The 27,867-nt window shown below is 39.6% G+C and overlaps 4 protein-coding genes, 3 long non-coding RNA genes and 3 pseudogenes across 9 annotated transcripts; 4 read left to right on the top strand and 6 right to left on the bottom strand.

The window, feature by feature from the left end:
* Positions 1–554: 554 nt before the first annotated feature.
* Positions 555–1,733, bottom strand: LOC109128094 (uncharacterized). Its single transcript, XR_002034548.2, has 3 exons — positions 1,340–1,733; positions 962–1,241; positions 555–673 (listed from the first exon to the last, which is right to left on the bottom strand). It is a non-coding gene; the product is annotated as an uncharacterized LOC109128094 (long non-coding RNA).
* A 676-nt stretch (positions 1,734–2,409) lies between these two features.
* On the top strand, positions 2,410–6,006 carry LOC147934190 (uncharacterized; annotated as a pseudogene).
* Positions 6,007–8,200: 2,194 nt separating this feature from the next.
* On the bottom strand, positions 8,201–9,378 carry LOC147934189 (uncharacterized). The gene is made up of 3 exons (XR_015571262.1): positions 8,986–9,378; positions 8,608–8,887; positions 8,201–8,319 (listed from the first exon to the last, which is right to left on the bottom strand). It is a non-coding gene; the product is annotated as an uncharacterized LOC147934189 (long non-coding RNA).
* A 6,355-nt stretch (positions 9,379–15,733) lies between these two features.
* On the bottom strand, positions 15,734–19,684 carry LOC104732303 (disease resistance protein CHS1-like). The gene is made up of 3 exons (XM_087475887.1): positions 19,175–19,684; positions 18,938–19,097; positions 15,734–18,512 (listed from the first exon to the last, which is right to left on the bottom strand). The coding sequence occupies exon 3, from the start codon at positions 18,434–18,436 to the stop codon at positions 17,504–17,506; it is 933 nt and encodes a 310-aa protein (XP_087332013.1). The 5' UTR covers positions 18,437–18,512; positions 18,938–19,097; positions 19,175–19,684; the 3' UTR covers positions 15,734–17,503.
* Positions 15,776–17,360, top strand: LOC104732304 (putative xyloglucan galactosyltransferase GT14 pseudogene; annotated as a pseudogene). Its single transcript, XR_015572783.1, has one exon. The product of XR_015572783.1 is annotated as a putative xyloglucan galactosyltransferase GT14 pseudogene (transcript).
* Positions 19,028–19,624, bottom strand: LOC104733687 (toll/interleukin-1 receptor-like protein). The gene is made up of 3 exons (XM_087472533.1): positions 19,412–19,624; positions 19,175–19,320; positions 19,028–19,097 (listed from the first exon to the last, which is right to left on the bottom strand). The coding sequence occupies exons 1-3, from the start codon at positions 19,622–19,624 to the stop codon at positions 19,028–19,030; spliced, it is 429 nt and encodes a 142-aa protein (XP_087328659.1).
* LOC104732302 (putative disease resistance protein At4g11170) lies at positions 19,539–23,313 on the top strand (annotated as a pseudogene). The gene is made up of 5 exons (XR_015572784.1): positions 19,539–19,667; positions 19,815–21,164; positions 21,286–21,591; positions 21,687–22,889; positions 22,970–23,313. The product of XR_015572784.1 is annotated as a putative disease resistance protein At4g11170 (transcript).
* A 139-nt stretch (positions 23,314–23,452) lies between these two features.
* On the top strand, positions 23,453–25,727 carry LOC104732301 (uncharacterized). The gene is made up of 9 exons (XM_010451834.3): positions 23,453–23,673; positions 23,790–24,034; positions 24,140–24,202; positions 24,381–24,447; positions 24,532–24,632; positions 24,717–24,761; positions 24,837–25,118; positions 25,213–25,315; positions 25,430–25,727. Coding segments are annotated over exons 1-9 (990 nt in total). The 5' UTR covers positions 23,453–23,672; the 3' UTR covers positions 25,513–25,727.
* A 223-nt stretch (positions 25,728–25,950) lies between these two features.
* LOC147934188 (uncharacterized) lies at positions 25,951–26,528 on the bottom strand. The gene is made up of 2 exons (XR_015572782.1): positions 26,388–26,528; positions 25,951–26,316 (listed from the first exon to the last, which is right to left on the bottom strand). It is a non-coding gene; the product is annotated as an uncharacterized LOC147934188 (long non-coding RNA).
* Positions 26,529–26,639: 111 nt separating this feature from the next.
* Positions 26,640–27,269, bottom strand: LOC104732300 (protein RALF-like 32). Its single transcript, XM_010451832.3, has one exon. It carries the CDS (start codon positions 27,170–27,172, stop codon positions 26,825–26,827), a length of 348 nt encoding a protein of 115 aa, XP_010450134.1. The 5' UTR covers positions 27,173–27,269; the 3' UTR covers positions 26,640–26,824.
* Between the last annotated feature and the right edge of the window lie 598 nt (positions 27,270–27,867).

Raw genomic sequence — 27,867 nt, 5'->3', positions numbered from 1 at the left:
CTTCCCTCCGGTCTGAAAGTCCCGTTTCCCTCCCCCCAATCTATGCTCCGACGAACCACTACTCCTGCCAGACTGATACTCCCCCAAGCGCTGGTATGGTTCATCGTACTCCCTCTTAGTTTTTTGTATTTGTAACCCTGTCTACTATTTGTAACCCTGTTCAACTCTTCGAAAAATCTCACCCCTGAGTGAGTAACCCTTAAACCCTAACCTGTTTAAATCTGTCTTGATCTTATCCCCCTGTAAGCCATGAATAACAAAATCCCTCAGTACCTAAAAGGCAAATCTGTTGCTAGTGGCTATTCCCCTCCACCCTGTAAAAGAATCAGAGCCCCAGAGCTAGACACGAGTAGCCTCATTGAAGATAATGCTCTTACCCTCATAGGAAGACTGACAAACCCCTCGGTTCAAAGATTTTGGTCTCTCTTTCCTTTTCTCTCGAACCGTTGGAACCTGAAAGGTAAAGCTATAGGGTCAGATCTTGGAAAAGGTTGTTTTCAGTTCAGATTTGACTTTGAAGAAGATCTACAAAAGGTACTGGATAACAGACCCTACCACTTTGACCAGTGGATGGTCATTCTCCAAAAGTGGGAACCAATCATCTCCGAGACTTTTCCTTCTATGATTCCCTTCTGGGTGGAGATCCAAGGTCTCCCTAAACATTTCTGGCATCCTGCGATGGTAACCACTATTGGTGAGGAACTTGGCGAAATCCAAGAAATAGAAATAACCAACATGACAGCCAGGATGAAGGTCCTCATTGACGGTCTACAACCACTAGTCAAAGAAACCATCATTGAGTTCCCGGAAGGGGGTGAAGCAAGAATCCAACTATCGTACAAAAACCTCAAATCCCACTGTCTATATTGCAACCGTTTAACGCAAGAAAAGAAAAATTGTCCTGGCTATATCGCAGAAAAGGAAAGACAAGAAAGGAGCTTAACAGCTCCAGTTGCGATACCTGAAGTGCGAAGAAACTATTATACACCGAGTGATAATTTCCGTGCTCCCTCTACAAAGGAGAACATATCTGAGAATCGTGGTTTCTCGAGTGCTGCCCCCTCTGACCACAGAAAAACACTCAGCCCGACGAGAAGTAGGAGATCCTCCCAAACATCTCCTAGTGACTACCATTATGGTCACAGGAAACAGGGTGAAAGCTATTCCAGACGATCCTTCTCTTCAAAAGACCATGCTATGGGAAGCAGGAACCCGAGAGAAAGGATACCATCAAACTCTACCTACTCTTCAAGAGGCAGATATGCCAGAGTCAATGGAAACCGCCCAAAGGATAACTATCAATGGAGAGAGGTTTCTACACCTAGAAATAATCACATACCTGAGGCGTCTGAGAACTCAAGAACACGACGACCACCCTTGGAAAGAACCATGTCAACCACTGAAGTCACACCACCACCCCCTCCTCCAATCCCTACTACAGATGAGGTCCTGGGCGAGCTTAGAGACGTAACAGTGCAGTATATTAGCTGTGCAGATCCAGTAGAGAGTGCAGCCAGGAAATGTAGAGTGATCCAAGGGGAAGCCAGGGGTCTAACGGCTGAAACAGCCTCAAAAATCATCGAAGCTGCTCAGCTGGCTAATCATCTCGCTCTGGACCCCCCCCCACCTCAAACCAAGAAACCCCACTGGAACTGGAAAAAGATTTGCCTCCCCACCCTTCGCTGAAGGCTCCGGAGGCTAACTCTGGGAAAAAGAGAAGAGGTCGACCTCCCCTGCATAAACCACAGAACAAAAGCCCTTTACGTCTCTCAGGTGCAAAGTCCAGTAAACGAAACAAATGCAATATACAAAACTCACAAAAACGAAGAGGGACAAAATCTTCAGCAAAGGAGACAACCTTCCCTAAGGCTCCTAGTGACTTACCCTCATCAAGTAATGTTGCACCAAAAGGGACCCTAATTCCAGCTATGGTCAGGAAAAGGGTGGATTTTCACAATCCACCTGCTCCTCTTCCTTAAAGATCTTGAGCTGGAACTGCTGTGGGTTGGGGAACCCCATAACAGTCCAGCACTTAAAGGAGATGTCCTCCAACATCCTTCTGAAGTCATGTTCCTCATGGAAACAAAGAACCCTGATGAGATAGTGATCAAGTCACTAAAGAGTCTGAATTATCCGAATCATTACCTGGTATCCCCCCATAGCCCTTGTGGAGGTGGTCTAACGTTACTCTGGAAGAAGGAAGTAGAACTTTCAATCATCTCAAGCTGCCAAAACTTCATTGATACACAAATCAAAACAGAAGAAAAAACTTTCTTCGCTACCTTCCTGTATGGAGAACCTGAAAGGGCAAAAAGGAAGATGATATGGGAAAAACTAACGGAGATTGGTATAAGCAGAGAAGAACCTTGGTATCTGACTGGAGATTTTAATGATATTATTGATACCTTGGAAAATCAAGGAGGCCCAACTAGACACGAAGGAACTTTCACTGATATCCGAAGTTTCATGTCAACTTGCGACTTATTCGACCTTCGACACTCTGGTAACTTTCTGTCCTGGAGAGGCAAAAGAAATGATCATTTGGTACACTGTCGTTTGGATAGGGCAATGTCCAACAGTTTATGGGCAGAAACGTACCCCTTTAGCCGATGTGAGTATATGAAGTTTGAAGGTTCAGATCACAGGCCCCTCCTCACTCATTTGGATCTCTCAAAGAAAAAGAAGAAGGGTATTTTTAGATACGATAGACGCCTTAAAGAGAATGAGGAAGTAACATCAATAGTCAAAAGAGCTTGGACCTTTGATGAGAGTGAGGATGTGGAGGAAAGGATCACCCGGTGTAGTGGGGAGATCATTGCTTGGACAAGAGCAAAACACCTAAGCAGTAAAGAGCAAATAGAACAACTCAAACATCAGCTCGACGAAGCAATGACAAGTCAGAACCATGATCAAACAGTCATATCTTCCATAAACAACAAGCTGTTGAAAGCCTACAAGGAGGAAGAAGATTTCTGGAGACAGCGAAGTCGACAACTCTGGCTGGCCTTGGGAGATAAAAACACGGGCTACTTTCACGCCATCACAAGAGGAAGAACAGTCCATAACAAATTTTCTGTAATTGAGGATCCAGAGGGCAAACCCATTTATGAAGAAGAAGGCATCCTCAAGGTCATCTCTGAGTACTTCTCGGAGCTATTTTCTTCCCAACAGAGGGAACGTTTGGAGTTAATTAAGGAAGCAATCTTTCCCTGCATCACAGATGAGATTAATCAGAAACTGATAGCAACTCCTTCTCCTGAGGAGATTAAGAAAGCATGTTTCTCCATTCACGCGGATAAGGCACTGGGCCCCGATGGCTTCTCAGCTAGTTTCTTTCAGTCAAATTGGGAAACAGTGGGTCCGAATATAGTTATTGAAGTACAAGCTTTCTTCTCCTCAGCCAACCTGCACCAAAGCATCAATGCAACACATGTACGATTGATACCAAAAATCCAGAGTCCCCAAAAAATGGTTGATTACAGACCTATTGCGTTGTGTACTGTGTTTTACAAGATCATTTCCAAGCTTCTTTCTCGACGCCTCCAACCTGTTCTTCAAGAAGTAGTTTCCGAGAATCAATCAGCCTTCGTCCCCAAGAGAGCAATCACTGACAATGTACTCATCACTCACGAAACACTGCATTACCTTAAAACATCAAAAGCCAAGAAATGTTGCTACATGGCGGTTAAAACTGATATGAGTAAAGCATATGACAGAATATAATGGGACTTTATTAAAGGAGTTTTAGAGAGGATGGGTTTTCATGAAAAGTGGGTACAATGGATAATGCAATGCATCACCACCGTTACTTACTCTTTCCTGCTGAATGGGGCAGCTCAAGGATCGGTGACCCCTCAGAGAGGCATCCGCCAGGGTGACCCTCTGTCTCCGTATATCTTCATACTCTGCAGTGAGGTGCTCTCTGGTCTCTGTACAAGAGCACAGGGTGATGGTAGTCTCCTGGGAATAAGAGTGGCTAAGAATAGCCCTAGAGTGAATCACCTTTTGTTCGCAGATGATACAATGTTCTTCTGCAGATCGGATAGACAGAGCTGTGAAACACTCCTAAACATCCTCAAGAGATATGAAGCTGCATCCGGACAAAAGATAAACAAAACCAAATCAGCAATCACTTTCTCATCCAAAACCGCAGAATTTATAAAGAAGGAGGCCCAACAAATCCTTGGAATCCAGAGAGTAGGAGGGTTGGGAAAATATTTAGGCCTACCTGAGATGTTTGGCAAGAAGAAAAAAGATATGTTTAATCAAATCATCGACATAATCCGTCAACGCTCACTGAGCTATTCCTCACGGTTTCTTTCCCCAGCAGGAAAAACTATGATGCTCAAGTCAGTTCTCTCAGCTATGCCTACCTACACGATGTCCTGTTTTCAAATCCCAGTTTCACTGTGTAAGAGAATCCAGTCTGCCCTCACTCGCTTTTGGTGGGACTCATCAACAGAGAAAAAGAGCATGTCATGGATTGCGTGGTCAAAAATGACAAACTCTAAAAGAGATGGAGGTCTGGGTTTCCGGGACATTACCAGTTTCAACGTTGCGCTTCTAGCCAAGATAGGCTGGAGAATTCTTAAGAAACCTTCGTGTCTGCTTGCTAGAGTCTTATTGGGAAAATACTGCTCAGACTCCTCATTTCTAGACAGCTCAGTACCTAATTCTGCTTCACACGGATGGCGAGGCATCTGTGCGTGCAGAGATTTACTGAAGACTCAGCTGGGTAAGATAATTGGCTCAGGGACTGATACTATGGTCTGGTCAGACCCATGGATATTTCTCTCCTCACCATTAACACCTATGGGACCACCTACAGAACACACACAAAATTTGAAAGTCTCAGAGCTCATTTGCCTGATCTCCAAAGAGTGGAATTCAGAAAAGATACGTCAAGTATTACCTCTCTATGAGAACGATATCCTGGCTATACGCCCTAGTGTGTTGGGAGCTGAGGATTCCTTGGCCTGGCTTCCCACTAGAGATGGAGAATATAGTGCAAAATCTGGGTACCACGAAGCCTACAAGATGACAAACCATTGTAAACCTGTTAATCAAACCCAAGGCGACTTCAACTGGCGGAAAAACATCTGGAACATTGACTGTCCGCCCAAGATCAAGTTTTTCCTGTGGAAAGTAATGAGGAATGCCATACCGGTGGGTACAAATCTACAGGCAAGAGGTATAAATCCGACAGCGGTGTGTCCACATTGCCAGGAGGCTGAGTCGTGTCTTCACCTACTTTTCCACTGCCCTTTTGCACAACAAGTTTGGGAGCAAGCACCCTTTAAGACCACGCTGATGACAGAGCAAATCACAGATATCCGAACAGGTATAGAACTTTCGAATAAAGTTACCTGCCTACCGCCTATTGGAATCGGGAAAGGTTCTCTCTTCCCCTGGATTCTATGGACACTATGGACCTGCAGAAACAAGAGGATATTTGATCAGAAACAGGCAACTCCGATGGAGGTCTTAGGTCAAGCTATCGTATCGGCCAAAGAATGGATCTCGGCTCAGAAACCAATCGAAAAGGTGGTTAGCAAACCTACCAGACCAGATCCAACCATCGATACAGGTACAATAAGGTGTTTTTCGGATGCAGCCTGGCGTGAAGAGTCAAGAGTTGCGGGATTAGGATGGGTTTTCTCCAAACAACTCCCCAGATCCGACATCTCAAGCCGATCAGTGGCTTACAACGTCCACTCACCGTTACTCGCAGAGGCCCTCGCCCTCTTCAAGGCCGTTAAACACGCCATCGATCTGGGATACCAAAACCTTTCTTTTGCTTCAGATTCGCAGCAGCTAATCAAAGCACTCAATTCGGAGCCCTACTCCAAGGAACTCCACGGGATTCTCCATGATATCCTAGTTTTAGCACTCAATTTCAATGTTTGTGAGTTTAGATTTGTTAACAGAGAGATGAACAAAAAGGCGGATGAGGTAGCTAAATCGGCTTTAATTATCTCAACCGTTGATGTACCAAACGTTATTTAATGAAAAAGCAATTGCTCTTTGACAAAAAAAAAAAGAAATAATAAATATGAGAATGGAAAAAATATTAAAAAAATTGATATCCCTTTCGTTTCTTATAAACGTTTTTATTTATTAGAATAGACTATAGAGTATAATATATATATAGATACAATATATGTGTATATATTAACACTTCAAAAAATACTTTTATCACTCTTAAAATCAGTTTTTTTTTTCCTTCTTGTAAAAGTATGCTTTTAAATATCATCAATTTTTTTATTTTATTTTTCTTTTTATTAGTTCCCTTTTGTTCATTTTACATACTCACGTTCTCTATATTGGATACAGTATGTCAATTGGATCACAGAAACTAAGATTTAAATATGAAAATGATTCAGAGATTACTCATTTTAAATATCAGTTTCTTCTCCTTGCAAAAATGCTTTAAATATCTTATACTAGATTAAGATCCGTGCTAGAGCATGGGTTGAAATTCATTTTATTTATATTGTAATTTTTTTATAAAATATAATTTATATAATTGTTTTTAAAAGTTTTTTTGGATAAAATATTATACAATAAAATCAAATGCTAAATATGATGACTTGAAAAAGACACTTATTTTGTAAATTTTATATTGTTAATGATTCTAGATAAGTATTCGTGCTATAACACTAGCTAAATTTATTTTATACAAAATTTGTATATTTTCTATTTTAATATGTTGTATTAGTTTATGTAATGTGAAGTTATTTCAACAATGTATATTCTACATCATGACTTGAATGTCATTGTAAGACATAATTTTGTGAATTTGGTTTTTAAAAAGCGAGTTCTTATATTATGAATAATTTAATATATTGTTATACTTTTTGTTTTTATAAACTTGGTTTTTTAAAATTCTTTCATATTATTGTGACATATTATTGACATTGCTATAACAAACCAATTTAGAGTGTTTATAGTTTCTAACTTTAATATCAAGTTTCAATATTTTAATAATATTTCAAAATAAATTATTTAATTTTTATTATATTATATAAAATTATAAAATTATAAAATTCAACAAAAAAGTATGAAATTGAGTTTAATATTCAAATTTTGACTTGTTACTTAGTAAAAAAAATTAATTCAATAGATATTATTTTTAAAGAATAATATTAATAAAACATGAATATTTTATAGATTGAATCATTTATATTTGTTTTTAAAAATTCAACTTATGTATATCCTGAAATAAAACTATTTTTTAATTAGAATAAATGATATGATAATTTATTTGTTTCACAAAATTAGACAAATATATAAAAATGAGGGGTAAAGTATAATGATAATTAACAAATTCATATGTTAAGTTAGATATCAAAGGATTTTATGTGATGAATAATTTAATAAAAAAAATTAATATGGTAAGTTAGATGATATCAAATGATTATTTAGAATATGCTCTTTAAGATTTTTTGAAATAATAAATCCAGACTATACAAATAATATAAAACTTAATCTATAACATATTTGTTACGCTCTCAGGCACTCTTCCCCATGCAACCTTAAAACTGCATGGAGTTTTCAAAAAACCGGATCTCACCTACCAGACCCAACTAAAAAAGGCAATATCCAATGGATCTTTCGATACACAAGAAATACCCAGTGGTCCCTGCCTTCCCTCCGGTCTGAAAGTCCCGTTTCCCTCCCCCCAATCTATGCTCCGACGAACCACTACTCCTGCCAGACTGATACTCCCCCAAGCGCTGGTATGGTTCATCGTACTCCCTCTTAGTTTTTTGTATTTGTAACCCTGTCTACTATTTGTAACCCTGTTCAACTCTTCGAAAAATCTCACCCCTGAGTGAGTAACCCTTAAACCCTAACCTGTTTAAATCTGTCTTGATCTTATCCCCCTGTAAGCCATGAATAACAAAATCCCTCAGTACCTAAAAGGCAAATCTGTTGCTAGTGGCTATTCCCCTCCACCCTGTAAAAGAATCAGAGCCCCAGAGCTAGACACGAGTAGCCTCATTGAAGATAATGCTCTTACCCTCATAGGAAGACTGACAAACCCCTCGGTTCAAAGATTTTGGTCTCTCTTTCCTTTTCTCTCGAACCGTTGGAACCTGAAAGGTAAAGCTATAGGGTCAGATCTTGGAAAAGGTTGTTTTCAGTTCAGATTTGACTTTGAAGAAGATCTACAAAAGGTACTGGATAACAGACCCTACCACTTTGACCAGTGGATGGTCATTCTCCAAAAGTGGGAACCAATCATCTCCGAGACTTTTCCTTCTATGATTCCCTTCTGGGTGGAGATCCAAGGTCTCCCTAAACATTTCTGGCATCCTGCGATGGTAACCACTATTGGTGAGGAACTTGGCGAAATCCAAGAAATAGAAATAACCAACATGACAGCCAGGATGAAGGTCCTCATTGACGGTCTACAACCACTAGTCAAAGAAACCATCATTGAGTTCCCGGAAGGGGGTGAAGCAAGAATCCAACTATCGTACAAAAACCTCAAATCCCACTGTCTATATTGCAACCGTTTAACGCAAGAAAAGAAAAATTGTCCTGGCTATATCGCAGAAAAGGAAAGACAAGAAAGGAGCTTAACAGCTCCAGTTGCGATACCTGAAGTGCGAAGAAACTATTATACACCGAGTGATAATTTTCGTGCTCCCTCTACAAAGGAGAACATATCTGAGAATCGTGGTTTCTCGAGTGCTGCCCCCTCTGACCACAGAAAAACACTCAGCCCGACGAGAAGTAGGAGATCCTCCCAAACATCTCCTAGTGACTACCATTATGGTCACAGGAAACAGGGTGAAAGCTATTCCAGACGATCCTTCTCTTCAAAAGACCATGCTATGGGAAGCAGGAACCCGAGAGAAAGGATACCATCAAACTCTACCTACTCTTCAAGAGGCAGATATGCCAGAGTCAATGGAAACCGCCCAAAGGATAACTATCAATGGAGAGAGGTTTCTACACCTAGAAATAATCACATACCTGAGGCGTCTGAGAACTCAAGAACACGACGACCACCCTTGGAAAGAACCATGTCAACCACTGAAGTCACACCACCACCCCCTCCTCCAATCCCTACTACAGATGAGGTCCTGGGCGAGCTTAGAGACGTAACAGTGCAGTATATTAGCTGTGCAGATCCAGTAGAGAGTGCAGCCAGGAAATGTAGAGTGATCCAAGGGGAAGCCAGGGGTCTAACGGCTGAAACAGCCTCAAAAATCATCGAAGCTGCTCAGCTGGCTAATCATCTCGCTCTGGACCCCCCCCACCTCAAACCAAGAAACCCCACTGGAACTGGAAAAAGATTTGCCTCCCCACCCTTCGCTGAAGGCTCCGGAGGCTAACTCTGGGAAAAAGAGAAGAGGTCGACCTCCCCTGCATAAACCACAGAACAAAAGCCCTTTACGTCTCTCAGGTGCAAAGTCCAGTAAACGAAACAAATGCAATATACAAAACTCACAAAAACGAAGAGGGACAAAATCTTCAGCAAAGGAGACAACCTTCCCTAAGGCTCCTAGTGACTTACCCTCATCAAGTAATGTTGCACCAAAAGGGACCCTAATTCCAGCTATGGTCAGGAAAAGGGTGGATTTTCACAATCCACCTGCTCCTCTTCCTTAAAGATCTTGAGCTGGAACTGCTGTGGGTTGGGGAACCCCATAACAGTCCAGCACTTAAAGGAGATGTCCTCCAACATCCTTCTGAAGTCATGTTCCTCATGGAAACAAAGAACCTTGATGAGATAGTGATCAAGTCACTAAAGAGTCTGAATTATCCGAATCATTACCTGGTATCCCCCCATAGCCCTTGTGGAGGTGGTCTAACGTTACTCTGGAAGAAGGAAGTAGAACTTTCAATCATCTCAAGCTGCCAAAACTTCATTGATACACAAATCAAAACAGAAGAAAAAACTTTCTTCGCTACCTTCCTGTATGGAGAACCTGAAAGGGCAAAAAGGAAGATGATATGGGAAAAACTAACGGAGATTGGTATAAGCAGAGAAGAACCTTGGTATCTGACTGGAGATTTTAATGATATTATTGATACCTTGGAAAATCAAGGAGGCCCAACTAGACACGAAGGAACTTTCACTGATATCCGAAGTTTCATGTCAACTTGCGACTTATTCGACCTTCGACACTCTGGTAACTTTCTGTCCTGGAGAGGCAAAAGAAATGATCATTTGGTACACTGTCGTTTGGATAGGGCAATGTCCAACAGTTTATGGGCAGAAACGTACCCCTTTAGCCGATGTGAGTATATGAAGTTTGAAGGTTCAGATCACAGGCCCCTCCTCACTCATTTGGATCTCTCAAAGAAAAAGAAGAAGGGTATTTTTAGATACGATAGACGCCTTAAAGAGAATGAGGAAGTAACATCAATAGTCAAAAGAGCTTGGACCTTTGATGAGAGTGAGGATGTGGAGGAAAGGATCACCCGGTGTAGTGGGGAGATCATTGCTTGGACAAGAGCAAAACACCTAAGCAGTAAAGAGCAAATAGAACAACTCAAACATCAGCTCGACGAAGCAATGACAAGTCAGAACCATGATCAAACAGTCATATCTTCCATAAACAACAAGCTGTTGAAAGCCTACAAGGAGGAAGAAGATTTCTGGAGACAGCGAAGTCGACAACTCTGGCTGGCCTTGGGAGATAAAAACACGGGCTACTTTCACGCCATCACAAGAGGAAGAACAGTCCATAACAAATTTTCTGTAATTGAGGATCCAGAGGGCAAACCCATTTATGAAGAAGAAGGCATCCTCAAGGTCATCTCTGAGTACTTCTCGGAGCTATTTTCTTCCCAACAGAGGGAACGTTTGGAGTTAATTAAGGAAGCAATCTTTCCCTGCATCACAGATGAGATTAATCAGAAACTGATAGCAACTCCTTCTCCTGAGGAGATTAAGAAAGCATGTTTCTCCATTCACGCGGATAAGGCACTGGGCCCCGATGGCTTCTCAGCTAGTTTCTTTCAGTCAAATTGGGAAACAGTGGGTCCGAATATAGTTATTGAAGTACAAGCTTTCTTCTCCTCAGCCAACCTGCACCAAAGCATCAATGCAACACATGTACGATTGATACCAAAAATCCAGAGTCCCCAAAAAATGGTTGATTACAGACCTATTGCGTTGTGTACTGTGTTTTACAAGATCATTTCCAAGCTTCTTTCTCGACGCCTCCAACCTGTTCTTCAAGAAGTAGTTTCCGAGAATCAATCAGCCTTCGTCCCCAAGAGAGCAATCACTGACAATGTACTCATCACTCACGAAACACTGCATTACCTTAAAACATCAAAAGCCAAGAAATGTTGCTACATGGCGGTTAAAACTGATATGAGTAAAGCATATGACAGAATATAATGGGACTTTATTAAAGGAGTTTTAGAGAGGATGGGTTTTCATGAAAAGTGGGTACAATGGATAATGCAATGCATCACCACCGTTACTTACTCTTTCCTGCTGAATGGGGCAGCTCAAGGATCGGTGACCCCTCAGAGAGGCATCCGCCAGGGTGACCCTCTGTCTCCGTATATCTTCATACTCTGCAGTGAGGTGCTCTCTGGTCTCTGTACAAGAGCACAGGGTGATGGTAGTCTCCTGGGAATAAGAGTGGCTAAGAATAGCCCTAGAGTGAATCACCTTTTGTTCGCAGATGATACAATGTTCTTCTGCAGATCGGATAGACAGAGCTGTGAAACACTCCTAAACATCCTCAAGAGATATGAAGCTGCATCCGGACAAAAGATAAACAAAACCAAATCAGCAATCACTTTCTCATCCAAAACCGCAGAATTTATAAAGAAGGAGGCCCAACAAATCCTTGGAATCCAGAGAGTAGGAGGGTTGGGAAAATATTTAGGCCTACCTGAGATGTTTGGCAAGAAGAAAAAAGATATGTTTAATCAAATCATCGACATAATCCGTCAACGCTCACTGAGCTATTCCTCACGGTTTCTTTCCCCAGCAGGAAAAACTATGATGCTCAAGTCAGTTCTCTCAGCTATGCCTACCTACACGATGTCCTGTTTTCAAATCCCAGTTTCACTGTGTAAGAGAATCCAGTCTGCCCTCACTCGCTTTTGGTGGGACTCATCAACAGAGAAAAAGAGCATGTCATGGATTGCGTGGTCAAAAATGACAAACTCTAAAAGAGATGGAGGTCTGGGTTTCCGGGACATTACCAGTTTCAACGTTGCGCTTCTAGCCAAGATAGGCTGGAGAATTCTTAAGAAACCTTCGTGTCTGCTTGCTAGAGTCTTATTGGGAAAATACTGCTCAGACTCCTCATTTCTAGACAGCTCAGTACCTAATTCTGCTTCACACGGATGGCGAGGCATCTGTGCGTGCAGAGATTTACTGAAGACTCAGCTGGGTAAGATAATTGGCTCAGGGACTGATACTATGGTCTGGTCAGACCCATGGATATTTCTCTCCTCACCATTAACACCTATGGGACCACCTACAGAACACACACAGAATTTGAAAGTCTCAGAGCTCATTTGCCTGATCTCCAAAGAGTGGAATTCAGAAAAGATACGTCAAGTATTACCTCTCTATGAGAACGATATCCTGGCTATACGCCCTAGTGTGTTGGGAGCTGAGGATTCCTTGGCCTGGCTTCCCACTAGAGATGGAGAATATAGTGCAAAATCTGGGTACCACGAAGCCTACAAGATGACAAACCATTGTAAACCTGTTAATCAAACCCAAGGCGACTTCAACTGGCGGAAAAACATCTGGAACATTGACTGTCCGCCCAAGATCAAGTTTTTCCTGTGGAAAGTAATGAGGAATGCCATACCGGTGGGTACAAATCTACAGGCAAGAGGTATAAATCCGACAGCGGTGTGTCCACATTGCCAGGAGGCTGAGTCGTGTCTTCACCTACTTTTCCACTGCCCTTTTGCACAACAAGTTTGGGAGCAAGCACCCTTTAAGACCACGCTGATGACAGAGCAAATCACAGATATCCGAACAGGTATAGAACTTTCGAATAAAGTTACCTGCCTACCGCCTATTGGAATCGGGAAAGGTTCTCTCTTCCCCTGGATTCTATGGACACTATGGACCTGCAGAAACAAGAGGATATTTGATCAGAAACAGGCAACTCCGATGGAGGTCTTAGGTCAAGCTATCGTATCGGCCAAAGAATGGATCTCGGCTCAGAAACCAATCGAAAAGGTGGTTAGCAAACCTACCAGACCAGATCCAACCATCGATACAGGTACAATAAGGTGTTTTTCGGATGCAGCCTGGCGTGAAGAGTCAAGAGTTGCGGGATTAGGATGGGTTTTCTCCAAACAACTCCCCAGATCCGACATCTCAAGCCGATCAGTGGCTTACAACGTCCACTCACCGTTACTCGCAGAGGCCCTCGCCCTCTTCAAGGCCGTTAAACACGCCATCGATCTGGGATACCAAAACCTTTCTTTTGCTTCAGATTCGCAGCAGCTAATCAAAGCACTCAATTCGGAGCCCTACTCCAAGGAACTCCACGGGATTCTCCATGATATCCTAGTTTTAGCACTCAATTTCAATGTTTGTGAGTTTAGATTTGTTAACAGAGAGATGAACAAAAAGGCGGATGAGGTAGCTAAATCGGCTTTAATTATCTCAACCGTTGATGTACCAAACGTTATTTAATGAAAAAGCAATTGCTCTTTGACAAAAAAAAAAGAAATAATAAATATGAGAATGGAAAAAATATTAAAAAAATTGATATCCCTTTCGTTTCTTATAAACGTTTTTATTTATTAGAATAGACTATAGAGTATAATATATATATAGATACAATATATGTGTATATATTAACACTTCAAAAAATACTTTTATCACTCTTAAAATCAGTTTTTTTTTTCCTTCTTGTAAAAGTATGCTTTTAAATATCATCAATTTTTTTATTTTATTTTTCTTTTTATTAGTTTCCTTTTGTTCATTTTACATACTCACGTTCTCTATATTGGATACAGTATGTCAATTGGATCACAGAAACTAAGATTTAAATATGAAAATGATTCAGAGATTACTCATTTTAAATATCAGTTTCTTCTCCTTGCAAAAATGCTTTAAATATCTTATACTAGATTAAGATCCGTGCTAGAGCATGGGTTGAAATTCATTTTATTTATATTGTAATTTTTTTATAAAATATAATTTATATAATTGTTTTTAAAAGTTTTTTTGGATAAAATATTATACAATAAAATCAAATGCTAAATATGATGACTTGAAAAAGACACTTATTTTGTAAATTTTATATTGTTAATGATTCTAGATAAGTATTCGTGCTATAACACTAGCTAAATTTATTTTATACAAAATTTGTATATTTTCTATTTTAATATGTTGTATTAGTTTATGTAATGTGAAGTTATTTCAACAATGTATATTCTACATCATGACTTGAATGTCATTGTAAGACATAATTTTGTGAATTTGGTTTTTAAAAAGCGAGTTCTTATATTATGAATAATTTAATATATTGTTATACTTTTTGTTTTTATAAACTTGGTTTTTTAAAATTCTTTCATATTATTGTGACATATTATTGACATTGCTATAACAAACCAATTTAGAGTGTTTATAGTTTCTAACTTTAATATCAAGTTTCAATATTTTAATAATATTTCAAAATAAATTATTTAATTTTTATTATATTATATAAAATTATAAAATTATAAAATTCAACAAAAAAGTATGAAATTGAGTTTAATATTCAAATTTTGACCTGTTACTTAGTAAAAAAAATTAATTCAATAGATATTATTTTTAAAGAATAATATTAATAAAACATGAATATTTTATAGATTGAATCATTTATATTTGTTTTTAAAAATTCAACTTATGTATATCCTGAAATAAAACTATTTTTTAATTAGAATAAATGATATGATAATTTATTTGTTTCACAAAATTAGACAAATATATAAAAATGAGGGGTAAAGTATAATGATAATTAACAAATTCATATGTTAAGTTAGATATCAAAGGATTTTATGTGATGAATAATTTAATAAAAAAAATTAATATGGTAAGTTAGATGATATCAAATGATTATTTAGAATATGCTCTTTAAGATTTTTTGAAATAATAAATCCAGACTATACAAATAATATAAAACTTAATCTATAACATATTTGTAACTAACTTATTAAAATTATATAGTCTACAAAAAAATGTTGTGTACTTCCGTTTTATTATATAAGGGATTTAACTTTCTCCCCCTCTCTTCTCTTTTGTGAAAGTGTAAATAAATTAAAATCCTCAATCAAAAAAGCTACAACATTATTATGTGAATTTGTTCAAAACATTTTTTTCAATAATATGTTTATTTGCACTTTTTGTTATTATAGGGTTTGATACTAAATCTACAAATTTTCTTTGCACATTTTCTTTATAAAAATTTCCATATCTAATTTTAGCTTTATACAATGAAACCCACTAATATACAAATTTGCAATTAATTAAACATATTTAACAATTTATATTTACCATTAATAGAGAGTACTATTATTAGGTGGAGCCTAGAGAGAAAAGAGAAGGTCTTTATTGACTGACCCATGTGAAACTGAATCTCCCCTTAAACTTCATTTGCCGACAACGAAACCGTCACTTTTATTAGTACCTCGACACATCCATGTGTCACTCTTAACTCTCATACTCCTTCTCTTCTCCCCAAATTCATGGTCACACACACTATCATCTCCGTTAACTTCTCAACAAATCTTTACACATTCTTTTTTTTTATTTTATCCTCTCCCTAATTTGATGCGACCCAAGAACTATTCTCAGATGGAGAAACCCATCTCCATCGCGACGGGCAAGTTCCGTAGCAACAACAACCATAACAATGTCTGGTTCATTGTTCCACTCTTCTTTCTCCTCTGTTTCGTCCTCCTCTGTTTCGGCTACTCTGCTCTCTTCACCGACACAGAAGAAACCGTTTTCTCAATCCCCGACGTTACCCAGAACTCAATCTCCCCTGAATTCACGAAAGATGACAACTTTTCTCGATTACCCGACGACCCATCTCCCGTTTCTTCTTCTTGCTCCGGTCGGTACATCTATGTCCATAATCTTCCTTACAGATTCAATTTCGAATTGCTTGATAACTGCTATCTGATTACTAGAGGAACCGAGAAAGACATTTGTCCTTACATTGAAAACTACGGTTTCGGTCCTGTGATTAAGAGCTACGAGGATGTGTTGTTGAAACAAAGTTGGTCCACGACGAATCAGTTTATGGTCGAGGTGATTTTTCACAACAAGATGATGAATTACAGATGCTTGACGAATGATTCGTCTCTAGCCTCTGCGGTCTTCGTGCCCTTTTACGCTGGTCTTGATATGAGTAGGTACCTTTGGGGTTTCAACATTTCCGTTAGAGATTCATCGTCTCATGAGCTGATGAATTGGCTTGTGGTACAGAAAGAGTGGGGTCGTATGTCCGGTAGAGACCATTTCTTGGTTTCAGGAAGGATCGCTTGGGATTTTAGGAGACAGACTGATAACGAATCTGATTGGGGAAGCAAGCTTAGGTTCTTACCTGAATCAAGAAACATGTCGATGCTGTCTATTGAATCGAGTTCTTGGAAGAACGATTACGCTATTCCTTATCCGACCTGTTTCCATCCTAGATCAGTGGATGAAGTTTCGCAGTGGCAAGAGCTAATGAGGTCTAGGAAACGGGAGTATCTATTCTCCTTTGCGGGAGCTCCAAGGCCTGAGTATAAAGACTCGGTTCGAGGGAAGATCATTGATGAGTGTTTGGAGTCAGGGGATCAATGTTACTTGCTAGACTGTAACTATGGGAAAACGAACTGTGACAACCCTGTCAATGTGATGAAGGTTTTCAGGAACTCTGTGTTTTGTCTTCAGCCACCGGGAGATTCTTACACGAGAAGATCCATGTTTGATTCGATATTGGCAGGGTGCATCCCGGTGTTCTTCCATCCGGGGACAGCGTACGCTCAATACAAGTGGCATTTGCCTAAGAACCACACGAGCTACTCTGTTTATCTACCGGTTAGGGATGTGAAAGAGTGGAATATCAAAATCAAGGAGAGGTTGAATGAGATTCCAGAGGAAAGAGTGGTGAGTTTGAGAGAAGAAGTGATAAAGTTGATACCGAGGGTGGTCTACGCTGATCCCAAGTATGGATCGGAAGGGAATGAAGATGCGTTTGAGCTGGCTGTGAAGGGAATGTTAGAGAGGATTGAAGAAGTGAGAGAGATGATGAGACAAGGGAAAGATGGTAGTGATGGGTTCGATGATAGTGATGATTATAAGTATACTTTTTCTCCATATGAACCTCAAAATTTTGGCATAAATTGAAATATATGTCATTCAATCATTACTGTGGCTTTTTAGTTTTATTTAGGTAGAAGCAATTTACATTTTATAAAACGATGCTTGATTTTTGAACAAGATAAGTAGTTAAGTACATATAAGCAAATAGTTTTCAGTTTAAGTTGGGACGTGATTTCACCTTTTTGATCAGCCAAGAGCGAAGCAATACGAAGGAAACTCATCTCCCTCATCGTCTTCTCCTCCAATGTATCGATCTAATATGGTTGGCTGTCTTCGATAAAAGTCCCCTCCGATGTAGCTAGAAACTACTGATATCCAATTTTCTTGTGATGCTTCGAGTCTAAGCAGCTCATATTCCCATTCCTTGATGTTTTTCCCGCATAAGAAAGAGCCAATTACTTTAAGGGCGAGTGGAATATGACCTGTAATAAAGACAGCACGAGCAGAGAATCTATCGAAACCTGTAGGAACGTGTATCTGTTTGAAGGCAAATTGAGAAAAGAGTTGAAGAGCTTCATCATATTTTAGAGACTCTACTTCAAAGAGATGCCTAATTCCAGACTCAAGTAGTAAACTCTTGTCTTGTGTGACTAAGATCAGTCTACTACGCGGACCAAACCAACTAGCATTCAAAGTGATATGTTTGAGTTGGCCGATGTGATCTACACCATCAACAATAAGCAAAACCTTTCTGTGTCCGAGCTTTGCCTTCACGACATCATAGTTCCTAGTTAGACTCTGTGAGGTTGCCTTGAGAGCAGCTTTTGTTATTTGCTCTAGTAAACACGTAGAATCATGCCCTAGAGAATAGTTGCTGGTATCATTCATGAAGTAGTAGTGATCTTGAAATTGTAGTGATACCTGTTCATAAACACATTTCACAAGTGCGGTTTTGCCAACTCCTCTCACACCCCAAATGCCGATTACTCCAACTCCGTCTTTTGAATCAAAGTCAAGCAGTAAATGATTTACTGCTTTTATGTACCGATCCATCCCAAAAAAACTAGTAAAATCACTAGAAGTCACGGACAACTCGTGGCCAGTAACATTCACAGAGCTCCTAAGCCTAGGTTTGACTCTAATAATAGGCTTTTCTCTGTTCATGCATCTCCCAGCCATGGTTCCAAGTGTAGCCTTAAGATCATGAACCGCCAAGGTTGAAAGTTCAGTAAGACTTAACTCGTTACTCTCCGTCCTAGGTGTTGTACCCACGATTCGCTATCTCGGATAACAGGCAGAGGGCCTGGGCCGGGCACGCTAAACGGGCCAAAGGTGTAGCACTGGTCGGCCCATCAGGCCCAGAGAGAGGAAGAGAGCGCGGAGAGGCGTCATATTAATCAGCTCGCAGCTGGAGCTCGGTCAAAGATTCCGGCATTCAAGTGGATTAATTAGGACGCGAGAATCATGTAAAATTAATTACGCATTAATTGGGTAATTAATTTGTCTGTATAAATATGTAAGGGGGAGTCTTTGAAAAGGATCGAACATTTTTTGGTTCTCAGGCACTAATATACAATTTTAGCATTCAAAACACTCCTTCTCAGTTCGGAACTCTTAACGGTGATAAGCTCCTCCTCACATAAATCAGTTCGGAAGGAGAGAACACTTCTCACTCTCCACACTAGGTGTTCTTAATCTTTCAGACTCGATTAACTCGTCACTCTCAGTCCTAGATGTACTTAAGCTTTCAGATTCCTGATTGCTCGGTTGTCAGTGTGCAGACAAATGTTGAGAGATATAATTGATAGCTCTATCAATGATGCATGAGTCATCTTGCTCCCTGTCATGTAAAACGACAAAAAAAGTGAGAATTTTCTTAGAAATTGGAATAGATCAAAAGATGAACAATCATCGTACCAATCAAAGAAATGATCAAATGTCCGAGTAAACTTTCTCAGTGCATCTCTCCATTTCTCTAACTTGTCCAAGTTGTTATCTCCACCGACAAGCTCCATAAGGTTGTCTGCTTGTCTTACAACATCACGGATCGATGGAATAAAAGACTGGTACCACAAAAAACAAGGAAGCAGTGGATCCTTGGGATCTTTTCTCTCTACACTCCATTATCTTCACTAATTCGTCTAAACACGAAACAGAGGAAGCAAAGTTCTTTGATATGATCACAATCGCAGCTCTAGACTCTTCAATCGACTGAAGCACTTGAGAAGAAGCTAGTTCGTTCTCAGGTCTCTCTTCATCGTTTTTGAATACAGTAATCCCTCTTTTATACAGTGAATGACAAAGATGGCTCACAAATGTTCTCCGAGTGTCGATTCCTCTGAAACTGACGAAAACATCGAACTTCATCCTCTCAAGACCTAAATCAAGCTAAAAATCTCAGGATTGTTTGGTAAGCTTAAGCCATTCAATTTTCAATTTTTATACAAAGGTCCAACCTTTATAATATATCTATATATTTATATATATATATTGTGGCTCAAAAAGTCTTCCAAATAGGTTTTGTCTTCTTTACATGGACTTGTTGTTTTAATCGCAGAAAGTTGTTAGAGGGTTTCAATTCGAGTCGTGACCAAAATGGGTTCGTCCTCTTCACATAGACTCTGGAACTACGATGTCTTTCTCAGCTTCAGAGGAGAAGACACACGCAAAAGCTTCGTTAGCCATTTGCACAAAGCACTTATCAGTAGAGGAATTGTTACCTTCAAAGATGATCGAAAGCTTGAGATCGGAGAATCCATTTCTGATGAACTCTCCAGAGCAATTCGGAGTTCAAGATTTGCCGCTATCGTTATCTCCGAGAACTACGTTACTTCAAGGTGGTGCTTGGAGGAGCTTCGATTGATTATGGAACTTCAGGGAAAGAAGGAGATTGAAGTTGTTCCTATTTTCTATGGAGTGAATCCCTCTGACGTGAGACATCAGAGAGGAAACTTTGCTTTAGAAAGGTACCAAAGTTTAGAAATGGCGGACACGGTTCTTTATTGGAGAGAAGCACTTACGCGTATTGCCAACAGAAAGGGCAAGGATTCCACACAATGGTATATTTATTTGTTTCATACCAAACGTTAGGAAGCTTTCTTTGAAACATGGTCTCTTATACTTGCAAGAACAACTTCTTTCCAATATCTTGGGCGAAGAGCATGTCAAATTGTGGAGTGTGGAACAGGGTGCTCATTGTATTAAGTCAAGGCTTGGAAACCTGAAAGCTTTTATCGTCCTTGATGATGTGGATGATGTGAAACAGCTGTATGCACTGGCAAAAGAGGTTAGATGGTTTGGAACAGGGAGTCGAATCATTGTAACAACACGGGACAAGAGCTTGCTTAACTCCTGCGGAGTGAGAATTGTCTACGATGTTAAGTGCATGGGTAATGATAACGCCCTCACACTCTTTGAGCAGGTTGCTTTTGAAGGAGGACATCCTCCTTCTCATGTCTACAAAGACCTCTCAATCCGTGCTTCAAGGCTTGCACAAGGTCTTCCTTTGGCCCTTGAGGCTTTTGGCTTTTATCTCCATGGCAAGTCACTAATGGAGTGGAAAGATGGTTTAAAATCGTTTGAGGAAGCTCCTTATGAGAACATTATGAGTATCTTGAAAACTAGCTATGATAGCTTAGATGAACTTGGTAAGACTGCTTTTCTTCATGTCGCATGTCTTTTCAATGGAGACCCTGTCCTCCGTGTCATGACCCTTCTTGACCGCGGTCGGTTTGGAATTAGAGATTTAGCATAAAAATCTCTCATAGACGTATCAACTGATGGGTGTATCGCTATGCATGGTTTGGTAGAGCAAACAGGAAGACAGATTGTGCGTCAAGAATCTGGCAACAAACCTGCCAAACAACGCATCTTGTGGCATCCTGACGACATATATGCAGACAATGCAGTAAGCCTCTCTACAAACTTCTTAGATTTTGTTGACTTTTATTGCACTCTCATGTTAAATGTTTGTTTGGCTATACCATGTTTTCTTCTCAAACGTCACAAACATTTTACTAAATCTTCAGGGTACAAGCAAAAGTGAAGGCGTCGCAGTAGATGTTTGTGTAATTCCCTATAGTTTTCATATTGAGTGGATTGCTTTCAAGCCGATGCATAATCTCAAATTTCTGAACATGTACAAGCATTCTCAAGGTTTAGAGTCCAGGATACAACGCAATCTAGAGGAAAATTTGCTAGTTCCTCGTAAGCTTAGATTATTACATTGGGATGCATATTCTTATACAACCTTGCCTTCTAATATCCGTACAGATTGTCTAGTTGAACTAAATCTGTGTTACAGCAAGCTCACAAGCCTTTGGGGTGAAGCCCAGGTATGCTAATTTTGTTGTCTCCTCATATCCTTGCTAGAAAGTGTTATTCTTTTTTTTTTAAGCATTTCCCTTCTGTTTTGTTTCATTCCTCTCAGAGACTTACTCATCTAAAGAGACTAGATCTGACAGGCTGTAAGGATCTGAAAGAACTTCCAGATCTTCAGGAAGCAGTGTGTCTCGAGGAGTTGATACTGGAAGGTTGCAGTTCCCTGAAGCGGATTCCAAAGTCTATATGTGGCCTATCTACGCTAAAGAAGCTTGACTTATCCAACTGTGATGGGGTTAAGAATCTGAAGATCATAATAAGGGAATCTGAATTTACTGTCTTCCAAAGCAGCAGCTCTGGGTGCTGCATGCGCATGAGATTAATCCGCATGGAAATTTTTGATGCAAAACCGTATGATATCCAGGGAATCCTCATACCAAATCTGTCAATCAATGGGAAAATAAACATCGAGTTGGAGCTTCTTGGAGGATTTGCAGAGCATCTCTGTTTTATTTCTGAGAAAGAGATCCCCCATGAACTAATGATGTTGGAAAATCAAACACCTAAGCTCACGTCACCTCCCTACAATTTCAAAACACTTGACATCATGCGGTTTAGCTGCAGTGAGAGTAGTGATCCTTTCAAGTGTTGCAGTTTTTCAGATTTTCCATGGTTGACGGAGTTAAATCTAATCAACCTAAACATCCAAGAAATTCCCGATGACATTCACCATATGCTGGTTCTAGAGAAATTAGACCTCAGTGGGAATGGCTTCAGAGTGTTACCGACAACAATGATTCTTCTTACTAATTTGAAACATTTGACGCTTTGTAACTGTTGTCGACTTGAGACATTGCCAGAATTATATCAGCTGGAGTCGCTCACTCTGTCTGATTGTACAAGTCTCCAAGCACTGGTGAATCTTTCTCATGCACAACAAGATCAGAGCAGATACTGTTTGGTTGAGCTTTGGATTGACAACTGCAAGAATGTTCAATCCCTGTCTGTTCAGCTTACTCGGTTTGAAAATTTGACATATTTGGATATCAGCAGACAGGATTTTGAAACAGTGCCTAGAAGCATCAAGGATTTCTCCTCATTGGTAACTCTCTGTCTCAATTATTGCAAGAAACTCAAATCACTGAAAGAAGCACTTCCATTGAGTCTTAGGTATCTATATGCTCATGGCTGCAAGTCCCTTGATGCTTCAGTCGACCATCATGTTGATCACCATGATCTTAGTCCTTGCCTACAGTGGAAGCAGGATTATAGTCAAATCACTCGCTTTCCCGCTGGAAGACTTAGTGAAGAGGTAAGAAGTCTTTTGCTATCAATTTTTTTTTTTTTTTTTTTTTCTATGCGTTAGCTAACTTCATTATTTCCGTTTTGTAGGTACCGATATGTGCTTGCTTTCGGGAAACTAAGAGGTCGAGTACAAATCAACTGACATTGAGCCCCATATCAATCCTCTTTGAACGTCTGAAGCCATTGTTACGGGCTTTTGCTAGCTCTATCATCGTTCTTTGTGTGTGTATATATGCCATTTCTGTGTGTATACATGCAATTTCCTTGTTTCCCAAACCTGATTATTTCTTACAAAAAGTTCGTTCGCCCCTTTACTTATTAAACTCATTATTAATCTTCATTGTTTCTTTTTTTCTTTTTGCCCAACAATAATTTCCATTGCTATGTTTCCGAAGTGCACTGAATATTTGAATTAAATGGGACTTTTATTTTGTTCGGCCAACATTTATCTGTTTCGTAATTCTTGGTTAGTTCTCCACCTAACGGACTAACGGTAACAATAAGAACATGTCATCACGGTTTCAAGAAAACGGAATAGCTTTTAAAGTTACTGGATACCAAAGTCTACACGCATCACCGAATTCAAAAATGTTACATGTGACTCCTCATACTTCTACAGTGTTTATCTTTTTGAATTCCATAAGCTACATTATGTCTTTATCTTGTTTTCATTGAATTCCACAAGCAGTGTTTTTGTCCTAGTGATAAGAATGACTCTGCTTCTTGGAGCAAACCAGTTGCCATACTCGGTGATCCACTTCCTTTGTTCAATTTCGTTCACATCATCAGCAGTAAGTAGAACTCTCCGGTGTTTACACTTTGCTTCGGTGCAAATCCATTGCATTTAGTTTGAGTAAAATTAATTTACTAAATCTTCTAACAGTTGTTACTTAATCGATTGGTTTAGTGAACCGATTAATCCAATCTTGTACCGACCGGTTCGATGGGTTTATATTTGCTCTTCTCTGTGCTCTCCGGCCTCAAAGGCTACTTTTGAAGTGCTGCCGCCGAAGCTTTTTGTCAATGGCGGCGAACCCGACGTTTCAGTTGTTTTCTTCTTCTCAAGGTTCTGGTCTAGGTTTAGGGTTCCTTGATTCGCCAGAACCTGCCCTTCCTCCTCCGCCTCCTCCTGTTGAAGTATTATCCTCCGAGGTATCGTCATTTCATTAGCTACTAACTTCCTCCTCTCCAAAAACTCATCTCCAATTTCTTATGTAATTTTCCCTCTTTTGGTTTCTGTGGATTTCTTCGCCGTAGGCGTCTTCTTCCGTTGATCTAGCTGTGGATAAAGTGACTGTCGGCGAGATCACTCTTTTGAAGGTGCGTTTCTGTTTTTGAGAAATTGAGACTCTCAGATGCTACAGAAACTTCAATTCTAATGAAGTGAATCACAGCGAGTGTAATCTCTAAAAAAATGTTCAGTAAGCTCAAAGCTAGTCCCAGTTGAGATGATGATGTTCATGAAAATGAGTAGTTTTAGTTTCTGGATTGGTTTTAGGGTCGTGTGAGCACTAAAGAGGTCTTTGGATTGCCTAATTCAGATTTGGTTCCTGGAGTATATGAAGGTACAATGGTTATATTCTAGCTCTGGTTTGTGTGATGGATATATCTCCTACATTATGCATTGTTTTGAATTCGATTGAATCTAGGTGGGCTTAAGCTTTGGGAAGGATCAATTGATCTTGTCAAAGCTCTTGAAAAAGAATCTCAATCCGGAAACTTATCACTTTCTGGCAAACGGGTTCTCGAGGTAGGCTCTTCTTGCCTTAGCTGTCAAACAATGGATATCACTTGTTTCTTCACATCACTTACCTATGAATCTATATGGTTTCAGCTTGGATGTGGTCATGCACTTCCAGGAATCTATGCGTGTCTCAAGGTAAGTTGTTGCTTTCTGATGCTCTGTGTGCCAAGCCCCATCTTTCTTAGATCTATGGTCTCTTTTGGTGTCCAGGGTTCAGATTCCGTTCATTTCCAAGACTTCAATGCTGAGGTCCTTCGGTGTCTCACCATCCCGAATCTGAATGCTAATCTCTCCGACAAGTCTTCCTCCGTCTCAGTAGGTGAAACAGAAGTACGCTTCTTTGGCGGTGAGTGGAGTGAAGTTCATCAGGTTCTTCCACTAGCTAATAATGATGGTGAGACTAATCAGAAAGGTGGTTATGACATCATTCTAATGGCTGAGACGATATATTCCATCTCCGCTCAGAAAAGTCTATACGGATTGATTAAAAGGGTAACACTCTCGTTTTCTCCTAGATAGCAGAAACTTTTTACAATCATTCTTAAAGATTCAATTCATTGGAGGTTCAACACTTGGGTCTTTGCAGTGTCTGGCGTATCCTGATGGAGCAGTGTACATGGCTGCAAAGAAGTACTATTTCGGGGTTGGAGGTGGGACAAGGCAGTTCTTGTCTATGATAGAGAAAGACGGTAAGATGGCCCATTCGATGATGTATATAAATAAAGCAAGGGTTGCTTTGTTCACCCTCTACAATGAGAATATAACCCACGTACTAAGACCTCATAATTTTATCTTCATTGCAGGTGTACTTGCTTCAACATTGGTGTCTGAAGTCACAGATGGTTCCTCAAATGTCAGAGAGGTATGGAAGCTTTCGTACAAATAAGTCAAAGTTCTACCAGGATTCAGTGTCGCTTCGATCCAACGATCCGACTCTAGTAGATTTGGGTTGCTCAGTAAAATGAGTTGAGAATTAAAAATGTTATCCATGTTTAGCTTATATATAGATTCTGTTGAATTTATAATAATCGCTTAGTTTTGTACTTTAATACATTCTCTGACTTTTAACGTACGGCTTATGTGATCTGCCGTTGATTCTCACCGGACCAAAGTACCAAACTAAGCTTACGTGGGGGGATGACTCAAATCTATTGCGTTTATTTTTGTTTTAACTTTCTCATTGATTGAATTTAACTTCTTTATCCCTTTGATACCTTTTCTAGCTTACCAAGTAAATTTTAGAATTCCCACATTGAAGCTGGAATGTCCTCTTAATTCCCACATTCGTTTTTTCGACAAGAAAACAAAATGTTAAGAAAGTAGATGGAAGTAGGTTACAAGAATTTTATTTATTCGTTGAGCTTGTTTATCGATATTAGGGCAAGCATAATTCCATGAGTATCCTTCTAATGCCTATAAAGGATTATCTAACAACCCGTAAAGGAGGGGTCGTGAATATACAACATATTGTACCCTAAGTAGCACAAACACAACAACCATACAAATCTAACCTTTGATAATAAGGTACTAAATTACCCGCCATTTGCAGTTGGTTACGCCCTATAACCACATGGACACGGCTATAGATGTTTAAGCAATAGCCTCACAACGTCCAGTTACGTATGATCCCATGCTAGAATCATCATAGGATACCCATTACTCCCGTTATGCATGCCATAGACCTATATGGCTATATGCAACAACACAATACATTAATATTTACTGAATACATTACATCAAAACCACAAGTCTATATTTTACCTGGCTTGTAAAAGGTTGTCCTAATTAAGTCAACACTATGGTTGCCCATTAATCAGTTAGTGCAGTGCAGCCCACACTAGGCTTACATGGTAATGCTTTGATGGGGATGGCTCGGATGATTATGTTTTGGTCTCCAATTGAATTTAAGATAAGAGGCGTAGCAGTTGGCGTTGCGTCGACTGGGTCAAAAAGTCAAAATTCCCGACATGAAAAAGGTAATATCTTTTTGGTAATATCTTTTTCAGATTTTGATTTCGACCCAACACTTTTTTTAATCTAGCAAACGAACCCCCAAATTCACAGAGTGTTACAAAGATTCAAAAGAGATTATACAATTCAAACCAAAACAATTCAAATTTCACTAATAGAATAGAAGAACATATGGGTATACAGTTACGTAACATAAAAGATTCATAAAGATGGACGATGGTGAATGGTCAAGAGTCGCGCCTGCAACGGTAATGCTTAGAGCAGCCTCTACTATAAGGATTAGACGGCGGAGGAAGACATTGTGTGGAGTAAGATTCGCCACGATTACCACCGTCGCAAGCAGGCTGGTTCCTCCTCAAAGCTCCATACGAAAGCTTCCGTGTCTGCTCCTCCGTCAGCCTCTGGCTTGACCAAGACTCCATAATCATCGTAACTTCCTCTGTCTCCACCACGCTGCTACACTCTGCCACCGATCCATTGCAAAGAGATGATGATGCCTTGGAGGTGACATGCACAAGAAGGCAGACGAAGAAGATGGTGATGGTCAAGAAGATCACAGAGGGTTTTGTCTCCATTTTATTAGAGACGCCAAGAAAATAGAAAAAAGAGAGAAGAAGAGAGTGAATTGTGAAGACGAGTCTTTGGTTATATAATAATAGATAAGCATGGAATGCCACATTGAGACGATTTCCTCAGTGTAAAGATAAACTTAGTGGGAGCAGCACTAGGAGGGGCCGCACTTCACCTAACACACTGCTTTACTTATAATTGAGTACGAGTGTATATTAATGTCGCACCACTCTATGTTAATGTAAAACTTATACACTTCGGTTTTTGTTTTCCTATAATGATTTTTTTTTTTTTTTTTTGTGGTAAAAAGTTTGGATCCGGATTCTTCTAATTGGAAAAGTACTTTTATTAGTAGAGCCAAAAACAAAAGGTACTTATGATGACAATGTATACTACCAAACGTTTTTAAGTAATTTAATAATCATGATCAGTTTTTTTTGTGTGTAAGAGGGTATTTCTTATCTATTGAAATTCTCTGATTGCAAACTTATTATTTAAGTTGATTTAAAATCTAAATGTAAGTTTAAGAGTTTTATTTGAATGAGTAGATAAATGCCACGGGTTGACAAACGACAGAAGCTGCAATGCCAACATATGGTAGTTGTTAATCTCAGATTCGGATAAGTGACCAAATTACTAGAACAAAAACTTTTAGTAAGACTATATCTAGATCATGGTTTTCTATAAAATCATGGTTTGT

The sequence above is a fragment of the Camelina sativa genome, chromosome 11 (assembly GCF_030686135.1).
Source record: "Camelina sativa cultivar CO46 ecotype springtype chromosome 11, ASM3068613v1".
NCBI classification, from domain to species: Eukaryota; Viridiplantae; Streptophyta; class Magnoliopsida; order Brassicales; family Brassicaceae; genus Camelina; species Camelina sativa.
Note: the sequence above shows the minus strand (reverse complement) of the source record. Positions and strands in the feature narration are given on the sequence as shown.

Coding starts and splice junctions, on each gene's coding strand:
- LOC104732303 (XM_087475887.1), bottom strand. CDS start 18,436: ATGGCTGGGAGATGCATGAACAGAGAAAAGCCTATTATTAGAGTCAAA.
- LOC104733687 (XM_087472533.1), bottom strand. CDS start 19,624: ATGAAGTTCGATGTTTTCGTCAGTTTCAGAGGAATCGACACTCGGAGA. Junction 19,321..19,411: donor CAAAGAACTTTGCTTCCTCT/GTTTCGTGTTTA, acceptor TTGTGGTACCAG/TCTTTTATTCCATCGATCCG. Junction 19,098..19,174: donor TTTGATCATTTCTTTGATTG/GTACGATGATTG, acceptor TTTACATGACAG/GGAGCAAGATGACTCATGCA.
- LOC104732301 (XM_010451834.3), top strand. Junction 24,035..24,139: donor TTGAAGTATTATCCTCCGAG/GTATCGTCATTT, acceptor TCTTCGCCGTAG/GCGTCTTCTTCCGTTGATCT. Junction 24,203..24,380: donor GCGAGATCACTCTTTTGAAG/GTGCGTTTCTGT, acceptor GATTGGTTTTAG/GGTCGTGTGAGCACTAAAGA.
- LOC104732300 (XM_010451832.3), bottom strand. CDS start 27,172: ATGGAGACAAAACCCTCTGTGATCTTCTTGACCATCACCATCTTCTTC.